This window comes from Penaeus japonicus, unplaced genomic scaffold (assembly GCF_977035675.1).
Source record: "Penaeus japonicus unplaced genomic scaffold, GWHDUDI00000001_assembly GWHDUDI00000043, whole genome shotgun sequence".
NCBI classification, from domain to species: Eukaryota; Metazoa; Arthropoda; class Malacostraca; order Decapoda; family Penaeidae; genus Penaeus; species Penaeus japonicus.
In genome coordinates, this window is record NW_028234445.1 from 153,349 (window position 1) to 167,592 (window position 14,244).

General features: G+C 46.0%; 1 protein-coding gene across 1 annotated transcript in view; it reads left to right on the plus strand.

Moving 5' to 3' along the window:
- LOC147466554 (uncharacterized) overlaps positions 1-13,424 on the plus strand; it is a 17,165-nt gene extending 3,741 nt beyond the window's left edge. Inside the window, exons 3-4 of the mRNA XM_086535277.1 lie at positions 8,882-12,345; positions 12,745-13,424. Coding sequence (XP_086391403.1) covers positions 8,882-12,345; positions 12,745-13,424 — 4,144 coding nt within the window. The remainder of the gene's footprint in view (positions 1-8,881; positions 12,346-12,744) is intronic.
- Positions 13,425-14,244: the final 820 nt, after the last annotated feature.

Genomic DNA, 14,244 nt, shown 5'->3' on the forward strand with positions numbered 1-14,244 from the left:
ACAACAACCACAGGAACTACTCCAGACACAACAACCACAGGAACTACTCCAGACACAACAACCACAGGAACTACTCCAGACACAACAACCACAGGAACTACAACAGAAACAACAACCACAGGAACTACTCCAGACACAACAACCACAGGAACTACTCCAGACACAACAACCACAGGAACTACTCCTGATACAACAACAACAGGAACTACTCCTGATACAACAACCACAGGAACTACTCCAGACACAACAACCACAGGAACTACTCCAGACACAACAACCACAGGAACTACTCCTGATACAACAACCACAGGAACTACTCCAGACACAACAACCACAGGAACTACTCCAGACACAACAACCACAGGAACTACTCCAGACACAACAACCACAGGAACTACTCCAGACACAACAACCACAGGAATTACTCCAGACTCAACAACAGAAACTACTCCGGACACAACAACCACAGGAACTACTCCTGATACAACAACCACAGGAACTACTCCAGACACAACAACCACAGGAACTACTCCAGACACAACAACCACAGGAACTACTCCAGACACAACAACCACAGGAACTACTCCAGACACAACAACCACAGGAACTACTCCAGACACAACAACCACAGGAACTACTCCAGACACAACAACCACAGGAACTACTCCAGACACAACAACCACAGAAACTACAACAGAAACAACAACCACAGGAACTACTCCAGACACAACAACCACAGGAACTACAACAGAAACAACAACCACAGGAACTACTCCAGACACAACAACCACTGGAACTACTCCTGATACAACAACAGGAACTACTCCAGACACAACAACCACAAGAACTACTCCAGACACAACAACCACAGGAACTACTCCAGACACAACAACCACAGGAACTACTCCAGACACAACAACCATTGGAACTACTCCTGATACAACAACCACAGGAACTACTCCAGACACAACAACCACAGGAACTACTCCAGACACAACAACCACAGGAACTACTCCAGACACAACGACAACCACAGGAACTACTCCAGACACAACAACCACAGGAACTACTCCAGACTCAACAACAACAGAAACTACTCCGGACACAACAACCACAGGAACTACTCCTGATACAACAACCACAGGAACTACTCCAGACACAACAACCACAGGAACTACTCCAGACACAACAACCACAGGAACTACTCCAGACACAACAACCACAGGAACTACTCCTGATACAACAACCACAGGTACTACTGATACAACAACCACAGGAACTACAACAGAAACAACAACCACAGGAACTACTCCAGACACAACAACCACAGGAACTACTCCAGACACAACAACCACAGGAACTACTCCAGACACAACAACCACAGGAACTACTCCAGACACAACAACCACAGGAACTACTCCAGACACAACAACCACAGGAACTACTCCAGACACAACAACCACAGGAACTACTCCAGACACAACAACCACAGGAACTACTCCAGACACAACAACCACAGGAACTACAACAGAAACAACAACCACAGGAACTACTCCAGACACAACAACCACAGGAACTACTCCAGACACAACAACCACAGGAACTACTCCAGACACAACAACCACAGGAACTACTCCTGATACAACAACCACAGGAACTACTCCTGATACAACAACCACAGGAACTACAACAGAAACAACAACCACAGGAACTACTCCAGACACAACAACCACAGGAACTACTCCAGACACAACAACCACAGGAACTACTCCAGACACAACAACCACAGGAACTACAACAGAAACAACAACCACAGGAACTACTCCAGACACAACAACCACAGGAACTACTCCTGATACAACAACAACAGGAACTACTCCAGACACAACAACCACAGGAACTACTCCAGACACAACAACCACAGGAACTACTCCAGACACAACAACCACAGGAACTACTCCAGACACAACAACCACAGGAATTACTCCAGACTCAACAACAGAAACTACTCCGGACACAACAACCACAGGAACTACTCCTGATACAACAATTACAGGAACTACTCCAGACACAACAACCACAGGAACTACTCCTGACACAACAACCACAGGAACTACTCCAGACACAACAACCACAGGAACTACTCCAGACACAACAACCACAGGAACTACTCCAGACACAACAACCACAGGAACTACTCCAGACACAACAACCACAGGAACTACTCCAGACACAACAACCACAGAAACTACAACAGAAACAACAACCACAGGAACTACTCCAGACACAACAACCACAGGAACTACTCCAGACACAACAACCACAGGAACTACTCCAGACACAACAACCACAGGAACTACTCCTGATACAACAACAGGAACTACTCCAGACACAACAACCACTACTACACCACAAACAACCACAGGAACTACTCCAGACACAACAACCACTGGAACTACTCCAGACACAACAACCAAAGGAACTACTACTGATACAACAACCACAGGAACTACTCCAGACACAACAACCACAGGAACTACTCCAGACACAACAACCACAGGAACTACTCCAGACACAACAACCACAGGAACTACTCCAGACACAACAACCACAGGAACTACTCCAGACACAACAACCACAGGAACTACTCCAGACACAACAACCACAGGAACTACTCCTGATACAACAACCACAGGAACTACTCCAGACACAACAACCACAGGAACTACTCCAGACACAACAACCACAGGAACTACTCCAGACACAACAACCACAGGAACTACTCCTGATACAACAACCACAGGTACTACTGATACAACAACCACAGGAACTACAACAGAAACAACAACCACAGGAACTACTCCAGACACAACAACCACAGGTACTACTCCTGATACAATAACTACAGGAACTACTCCAGACACAACAACCACAGGAACTACTCCAGACACAACTACCACAGAAACTACTCAAGACACAACAACCACAGGAACTACTCCAGACACAACAACCACAGGAACTACTCCAGACACAACAACCACAGGAACTACTCCAGACACAACCACCACAGGAACTACTCCTGATACAACAACCACAGGAACTACTCCTGATACAACAACCACAGAAACTACTCCAGACACAACAACCACAGGAACTACTCCAGACACAACAACCACAGGAACTACTCCAGACACAACAACCACAGGAACTACTCCAGACACAACAACCACAGGAACTACTCCAGACACAACAACCACAGGAACTACTCCAGACACAACAACCACAGGAACTACTCCAGACACAACAACCACAGAAACTACTCCAGACACAACAACAACAGGAACTACTACAGACACAACAACAGGAACTACAACAGAAACAACAACCACAGAAACTACTCCAGACACAACAACCACAGGAACTACTCCAGACACAACAACCACAGGAACTACTCCAGACACAACAACCACAGGAACTACTCCAGACACAACAACCACAGGAACTACTCCAGACACAACAACCACAGGAACTACTCCAGACACAACAACCACAGGAACTACTCCAGACACAACAACCACAGGAACTACTCCAGACACAACAACCACAGGAACTACTCCAGACACAACAACCACAGGAACTACTCCAGACACAACAACCACAGGAACTACTCCTGATACAACAACCACAGGAACTACTCCAGACACAACAACCACAGGAACTACTCCAGACACAACAACCACAGGAACTACTCCAGACACAACCACCACAGGAACTACTCCTGATACAACAACCACAGGAACTACTCCTGATACAACAACCACAGAAACTACTCCAGACACAACAACCACAGGAACTACTCCAGACACAACAACAACAGAAACTACTCCAGACTCAACAACAACAGAAACTACTCCAGAAACAACCACAGGAACTACTCCTGATACAACAACCACAGGAACTACTCCTGATACAACAACCACAGGAACTACTCCAGACACAACAACCACAGGAACTACTCCAGACACAACAACCACAGGAACTACTCCAGACACAACAACCACAGGAACTACTCCAGACACAACAACCACAGGAACTACTCCTGATACAACAACCACAGGAACTACTCCAGACACAACAACAACAGGAACTACAACAGAAACAACAACCACAGGAACTACTCCAGACACAACAACCACAGGAACTACTCCAGACACAACAACAACAGGAACTACAACAGAAACAACAACCACAGGAACTACTCCAGACACAACAACCACAGGAACTACAACAGAAACAACAACCACAGGAACTACTCCAGACACAACAACCACAGGAACTACTCCTGATACAACAACCACAGGAACTACTCCTGATACAACAACCACAGGAACTACAACAGAAACAACAACCACAGGAACTACTCCAGACACAACAACCACAGGAACTACTCCTGATACAACAACCACAGGAACTACTCCTGATACAACAACCACAGGAACTACTCCTGATACAACAACCACAGGAACTACAACAGAAACAACAACAACAGGAACTACTCCAGACACAACAACCACAGGAACTACTCCAGACACAACAACCACAGGAACTACTCCAGACACAACAACCACAGGAACTACTCCAGACACAACAACCACAGGAACTACTCCAGACACAACAACCACAGGAACTACTCCAGACACAACAACAACAGGAACTACTCCAGACTCAACAACAACAGAAACTACTCCAGACACAACAACCACAGGAACTACTCCTGATACAACAACCACAGGAACTACTCCAGACACAACAACCACAGGAACTACTCCAGACACAACAACCACAGGAACTACTCCAGACACAACAACCACAGGAACTACTCCAGACACAACAACCACAGGAACTACTCCAGACACAACAACCACAGGAACTACTCCAGACACAACAACCACAGGAACTACTCCAGACACAACAACCACAGGAACTACAACAGAAACAACAACCACAGGAACTACTCCAGACACAACAACCACAGGAACTACAACAGAAACAACAACCACAGGAACTACTCCAGACACAACAACCACTGGAACTACTCCTGATACAACAACAGGAACTACTCCAGACACAACAACCACAAGAACTACTCCAGACACAACAACCACAGGAACTACTCCAGACACAACAACCACAGGAACTACTCCAGACACAACAACCACAGGAACTACTCCTGATACAACAACCACAGGAACTACTCCAGACACAACAACCACAGGAACTACTCCAGACACAACAACCACAGGAACTACTCCAGACACAAGGAACTACAACAACAACAACCACAGGAACTACTCCAGACACAACAACCACAGGAACTACTCCAGACTCAACAACAACAGAAACTACTCCGGACACAACAACCACAGGAACTACTCCTGATACAACAACCACAGGAACTACTCCAGACACAACAACCACAGGAACTACTCCAGACACAACAACCACAGGAACTACTCCAGACACAACAACAGGATCTACTCCTGATACAACAACCACAGGAACAACTCCAGACACAACAACCACAGAACTACAACAGACACAACACCACAGGAACTACTCCAGACACAACAACCACAGGAACACAGATACTCCATACACAACAACCACAGGAACTACTCCAGACACAACAACCACAGGAACTACTCCAGATACAACAACCACAGGAACAACTCCAGACACAACAACCACAGGAACTACTCCAGACACAACAACCACAAGAACTACTCCAGACACAACAACCACAGGAACTACACCAGAACAACAACCACAGGAACTACTCCTATACAACAACCACACACACTGGAACTACTCCAGACACAACAACCACAGGAACTCCCAGACACAACAACCACAGGAAACTACTCCTGATACACAACAACCACAGGAACTACTCCAGACACAACAACCACAGGAACTACTCCAACACAACAACCACAGGACTACTCCAGACACAACAACACCACAGAACTACTCCTGATACAACAACCACAGGAACTACTCTGATACAACACCACGAACAACAGAAACAACAACAACCACAGGAACTACTCCAACACAGACACAACAACCACAGGAACTAAACTGAAACAACAACAACAGGAACTACTCCAGACACAACAACCACAGGAACTACTCCAGACACAACAACCACAGGAACTACTCCAGACACAACAACCACAGGAACTACTCCTGATACAACAACCACAGAAACTACAACAGAAACAACAACCACAGGAACTACTCCAGACACAACAACCACAGGAACTACTCCAGACACAACAACAACAACAGAAACTACTCCAGACACAACAACAACAGGAACTACTACAGACACAACAACAGGAACTACACCAGAAACAACAACCACAGACACTACACCTGATACAACAACCACAGGAACTACTCCAGACACAACAACCACAGGAACTACTCCAGACACAACCACCACAGGAACTACTCCAGACACAACAACCACAGGAACTACTCCAGACACAACAACCACAGGAACTACTCCAGACACAACAACAGGAACAACTCCAGACACAACAACAACAGAAACTACTCCAGACAGACACAACTACAGAACTACACATGATACTACCTGATACAACAACCACAGGAACTACTCCCACAACAACCACAGGAACACTCCAGACACAACAACCACAAAAACTACTCCAGACACAACAACCACAGGAACTACTCCAGACACAACAACAACAGGAACTACAACAGAAACAACAACCACAGGAACTACTCCAGACACAACAACCACAGGAACTACTCCAGACACAACAACCACAGGAACTACAACAGAAACAACAACCACAGGAACTACTCCAGACACAACAACCACAGGAACTACTCCAGACACAACAACCACAGGAACTACTCCAGACACAACAACCACAGGAACTACTCCAGACACAACAACCACAGGAACTACTCCAGACACAACAACAACAGAAACTACTCCAGACTCAACAACAACAGAAACTACTCCAGACACAACAACCACAGGAACTACTCCAGACACAACAACCACAGGAACTACTCCAGACACAACAACCACAGGAACTACTCCTGATACAACAACCACAGAAACTACAACAGAAACAACAACCACAGGAACTACTCCAGACACAACAACCACAGGAACTACTCCAGACACAACCACAGGAACTACTCCAGACACAACAACCACAGGAACTACTCCAGACACAACAACCACAGGAACTACTCCAGACACAACAACCACAGGAACTACTCCAGACACAACAACCACAGGAACTACTCCAGACACAACAACCACAGGAACTACAACAGACACAACAACCACAGGAACTACTCCAGACACAACAACCACAGGAACTACTCCAGACACAACAACCACAGGAACTACTCCAGACACAACAACCACAGAAACTACTCCAGACACAACAACCACAGGAACTACTCCAGACACAACAACCACAAGAACTACTCCAGACACAACAACAACAGAAACTACTCCAGACTCAACAACAACAGAAACTACTCCAGACACAACCACAGGAACTACTCCTGATACAACAACCACAGGAACTACTCCTGATACAACAACCACAGGAACAACTCCAGACACAACAACCACAGGAACTACTCCAGACACAACAACCACAGGAACTACTCCAGACACAACAACCACAGGAACTACTCCAGACACAACAACCACAGGAACTACTCCTGATACAACAACCACAGGAACTACTCCTGATACAACAACCACAGGAACTACAACAGAAACAACAACCACAGGAACTACTCCAGACACAACAACCACAGGAACTACTCCAGACACAACAACCACAGGAACTACAACAGAAACAACAACCACAGGAACTACTCCAGACACAACAACCACAGGAACTACTCCAGACACAACAACCACAGGAACTACTCCAGACACAACAACCACAGGAACTACTCCTGATACAACAACCACAGGAACTACTCCAGACACAACAACCACAGGAACTACTCCAGACACAACAACCACAGGAACTACTCCAGACACAACAACCACAGGAACTACTCCAGACACAACAACCACAGGAACTACTCCTGATACAACAACAACAGGAACTACTCCAGACACAACAACCACAGGAACTACTCCAGACACAACAACCACAGGAACTACTCCAGACACAACAACCACAGGAACTACTCCAGATACAACAACCACAGGAACTACTCCAGACACAACAACCACAGGAACTACTCCAGACACAACAACCACAGGAACTACTCCAGACACAACAACCACAGGAACTACTCCAGACACAACAACCACAGAAACTACTCCAGACACAACAACCACAGGAACTACTCCAGACACAACAAGCACAGAAACTACTCAAGACACAACAACCACAGGAACTACTCCAGACACAACAACCACAGGAACTACTCCTGACACAACAACCACCGAGACTACTCCAGACACAACCACTCCAGGAACTACTCCAGACACAACAACCACAGGAACTACTCCAGACACAACAACCACAGGAACTACTCCAGACACAACAACCACAGGAACTACTCCAGACATCTACAACACCACAGAACTACCCCAGATACAACAACCACAGGAACTACTCCAGAAACAACAACCACAGGAACTACTCCAGACACAACAACCACAGGAACTACAACAGACACAACAACCACAGGAACTACTCCAGACACAACAAACCACAGGAACTACTCCAGAACAACAACAGGAACTACTCCAGACACAACAACCACAGAACTACTCCAGACACAACAACCACAGGAACTACTCCAGACACAACAACCACAGGAACTACTCCAGACACACAACCCAGAACTACTACTCTGACACAACAACCACAGGAACTACTCCAGACACAACAACCACAGGAACTACTCCAGACACAACAACCACAGGAACTACTCCAGACACAACAACCACAGGAACTACTCCTGATACAACAACCACAGGTACTACTGATACAACAACCACAGGAACTACAACAGAAACAACAACCACAGGAACTACTCCAGACACAACAACCACAGGTACTACTCCTGATACAATAACTACAGGAACTACTCCAGACACAACAACCACAGGAACTACTCCAGACACAACAACCACAGGAACTACTCCAGACACAACAACCACAGGAACTACTCCAGACACAACAACCACAGGAACTACTCCAGACACAACAACCACAGGAACTACTCCAGACACAACAACCACAGGAACTACTCCAGACACAACAACCACAGGAACTACTCCTGATACAACAACCACAGGTACTACTGATACAACAACCACAGGAACTACTCCAGACACAACAACCACAGGAACTACTCCAGACACAACAACCACAGGAACTACTCCAGACACAACAACCACAGGAACTACTCCAGACACAACAACCACAGGAACTACAACAGAAACAACAACCACAGGAACTACTCCAGACACAACAACCACAGGAACTACTCCTGATACAACAACCACAGGAACTACTCCTGATACAACAACAACAGGAACTACTCCTGATACAACAACCACAGGAACTACAACAGAAACAACAACCACAGTAACTACTCCAGACACAACAACAACAGGAACTACTCCAGACACCACAACCACAGGAACTACAACAGAAACAACAACAACAGAAACTACTCCTGATACAACAACCACAGGAACTACTCCAGACACAACAACCACAGGAACTACTCCAGACACAACCACCACAGGAACTACTCCTGATACAACAACCACAGGAACTACTCCAGACACAACAACCACAGGAACTACTCCAGACACAACCACCACAGGAACTACTCCAGACACAACAACCACAGAAACTACTCCAGACACAACAACCACAGGAACTACTCATACAACAACAACAACAGAAACTACTCCAGACACAACAACCACAGGAACTACTCCAGACACAACAACCACAGGAACTACTCCTGATACAACAACCACAGGAACTACTCCAGACACAACAACCACAGGAACTACAACAGAAACAACAACCACAGGAACTACTCCAGACACAACAACCACAGGAACTACTCCAGACACAACAACCACAGGAACTACTCCAGACACAACAACCACAGGAACTACTCCAGACACAACAACCACAGGAACTACTCCTGATACAACAACAACAGGAACTACTCCAGACACAACAACCACAGGAACTACAACAGAAACAACAACCACAGGAACTACTCCAGACACAACAACCACAGGAACTACTGATACAACAACAACAGGAACTACTCCAGACACAACAACCACAGGAACTACTCCAGACACAACAACCACAGGAACTACTCCAGACACAACAACCACAGGAACTACTCCTGATACAACAACCACAGAAACTACAACAGAAACAACAACCACAGGAACTACTCCAGACACAACAACCACAGGAACTACTCCAGACACAACAACCACAGAAACTACTCCAGACACAACAACAACAGGAACTACTCCAGACACCACAACCACAGGAACTACAACAGAAACAACAACAACAGAAACTACTCCTGATACAACAACCACAGGAACTACTCCAGACACAACAACCACAGGAACTACTCCAGACACAACAACCACAGGAACTACTCCAGACACAACAACCACAGGAACTACTCCAGACACAACAACCACAGGAACTACTCCAGACACAACAACAACAGAAACTACTCCAGACTCAACAACAACAGAAACTACTCCAGACACAACCACAGGAACTACTCCTGATACAACAACCACAGGAACTACTCCTGATACAACAACCACAGGAACAACTCCAGACACAACAACCACAGGAACTACTCCAGACACAACAGCCACAGGAACTACTCCAGACACAACAACCACAGGAACTACTCCAGACACAACAACCACAGGAACTACTCCTGATACAACAACCACAGGAACTACTCCAGATACAACAACAACAGGAACTACAACAGAAACAACAACCACAGGAACTACTCCAGACACAACAACCACAGGAACTACTCCAGACACAACAACCACAGGAACTACTCCAGAAACAACAACCACAGGAACTACTCCAGACACAACAACCACAGGAACTACTCCAGACACAACAACCACAGGAACTACTCCAGACACAACAACCACAGGAACTACAACAGAAACAACAACCACAGGAACTACTCCAGACACAACAACCACAGGAACTACTCCTGATACAACAACAGGAACTACTCCAGACACAACAACCACAGGAACTACTCCAGACACAACAACCACAGGAACTACTCCAGACACAACAACCACAGGAACTACTCCAGACACAACAACCATTGGAACTACTCCTGATACAACAACCACAGGAACTACTCCAGACACAACAACCACAGGAACTACTCCAGACACAACAACCACAGGAACTACTCCAGACACAACGACAACCACAGGAACTACTCCAGACACAACAACCACAGGAACTACTCCAGACTCAACAACAACAGAAACTACTCCGGACACAACAACCACAGGAACTACTCCTGATACAACAACCACAGGAACTACTCCAGACACAACAACCACAGGAACTACTCCAGACACAACAACCACAGGAACTACTCCAGACACAACAACCACAGGAACTACTCCTGATACAACAACCACAGGTACTACTGATACAACAACCACAGGAACTACAACAGAAACAACAACCACAGGAACTACTCCAGACACAACAACCACAGGTACTACTCCTGATACAATAACTACAGGAACTACTCCAGACACAACAACCACAGGAACTACTCCAGACACAACAACCACAGGAACTACTCCAGACACAACCACAGGAACTACTCCAGACACAACAACCACAGGAACTACTCCAGACACAACAACCACAGGAACTAACACGGAACCAACAACCACAGGAACTACTCCAGACACAACAACCACAGGAACTACTCCAGACACAACAACCACAGGAACTACTCCAGACACAACAACCACAGGAACTACTCCAGACACAACAATCACAGGAACTACTCCAGACACAACAACAACAGAAACTACTCCAGACACAACAACCACAGGAACTACTCCTGATACAACAACAACAGGAACTACTCCAGACACAACAACCACAGGAACTACTCCAGACACAACAACCACAGGAACTACTCCAGACACAACAACCACAGGAACTACTCCTGATACAACAACCACAGGTACTACTGAAACAACAACAACAGGAACTTCTACAGACACAACAACCACAGGAACTACTCCAGACACAACAACCACAGGAACTACTCCAGACACAACAACCACAGGAACTACTCCAGACACAACAACAACAGGAACTACAACAGAAACAACAACCACAGGAACTACTCCAGACACAACAACCACAGGAACTACTCCAGACACAACAACCACAGGAACTACTCCAGACACAACAACCACAGGAACTACTCCAGACACAACAACCACAGGAACTACTCCAGACACAACAACCACAGAAACTACTCCAGACACAACAGCCACAGGAACTACTCCAGACACAACAACAACAGAAACTACTCCAGACTCAACAACAGGATCTACTCCTGATACAACAACCACAGAAACTACTCCAGACACAACAACCACAGGAACTACTCCAGACACAACAACCACAGGAACTACTCCAGACACAACAACCACAGGAACTACTCCTGATACAACAACAACAGGAACTACTCCAGACACAACAACCACAGGAACTACAACAGAAACAACAACCACAGGAACTACTCCAGACACAACAACCACAGGAACTACTCCTGATACAACAACCACAGGAACTACAACAGAAACAACAACCACAGGAACTACTCCAGACACAACAACCACAGGAACTACTCCAGACACAACAACCACAGGAACTACTCCTGATACAACAACAACAGGAACTACTCCTGATACAACAACCACAGGAACTACAACAGAAACAACAACCACAGTAACTACTCCAGACACAACAACAACAGGAACTACTCCAGACACCACAACCACAGGAACTACAACAGAAACAACAACAACAGAAACTACTCCTGATACAACAACCACAGGAACTACTCCAGACACAACAACCACCACAACTACTCCACCCACAACAACCACCAGAACTACTCCAGCCACAACAACCACAGGAACTACTCCAGACACAACAACCACAGGAACTACTCCAGACACAACCACCACAGGAACTACTCAAACAACCACAGACTACTCCAGACACAACAACCACAGGAACTACTCCTGAACACAACAACCACAGGAACTATTCCAGACACAACAACCACAGGAACTACTCCAGACACAACAACCACCGGAACTACTCCAACGACAACCACAGGAACTACTCCAGACACAACAACCACAGGAACTACTCCAGACACAACAACCACAGGAACTACTCCAGACACATCGACAACCACAGGAACTACTCCAGACACAACAACCACAGGAATTACTCCAGACTCAACAACAGAAACTACTCCGGACACAACAACCACAGGAACTACTCCTGATACAACAATTACAGGAACTACTCCAGACACAACAACCACAGGAACTACAACAGAAACAACAACCACAGGAACTACTCCAGACACAACAACCACAGGAACTACTCCTGATACAACAACCACAGGAACTACTCCAGACACAACAACCACAGGAACTACTCCAGACACAACAACCACAGGAACTACTCCAGACACAACAACCACAGGAACTACTCCAGACACAACAACCACAGGAACTACTCCAGACACAACAACCACAGGAACTACTCCAGACACAACAACCACAGGAACTACTCCAGACACAACAACCACAGAAACTACTCCAGACACAACAACCACAGGAACTACTCCAGACACAACAACCACAGGAACTACTCCAGACACAACAACCACAGGAACTACTGATACAACAACCACAGGAACTACTCCAGATACAACAACCACAGGAACTACTCCAAACACAACAACCACAGGAACTACCCCAGACACAACAACCACAGGAACTACAACAAAAACAACCACAGGAACTACTCCAGATACAACAACCACAGGAAC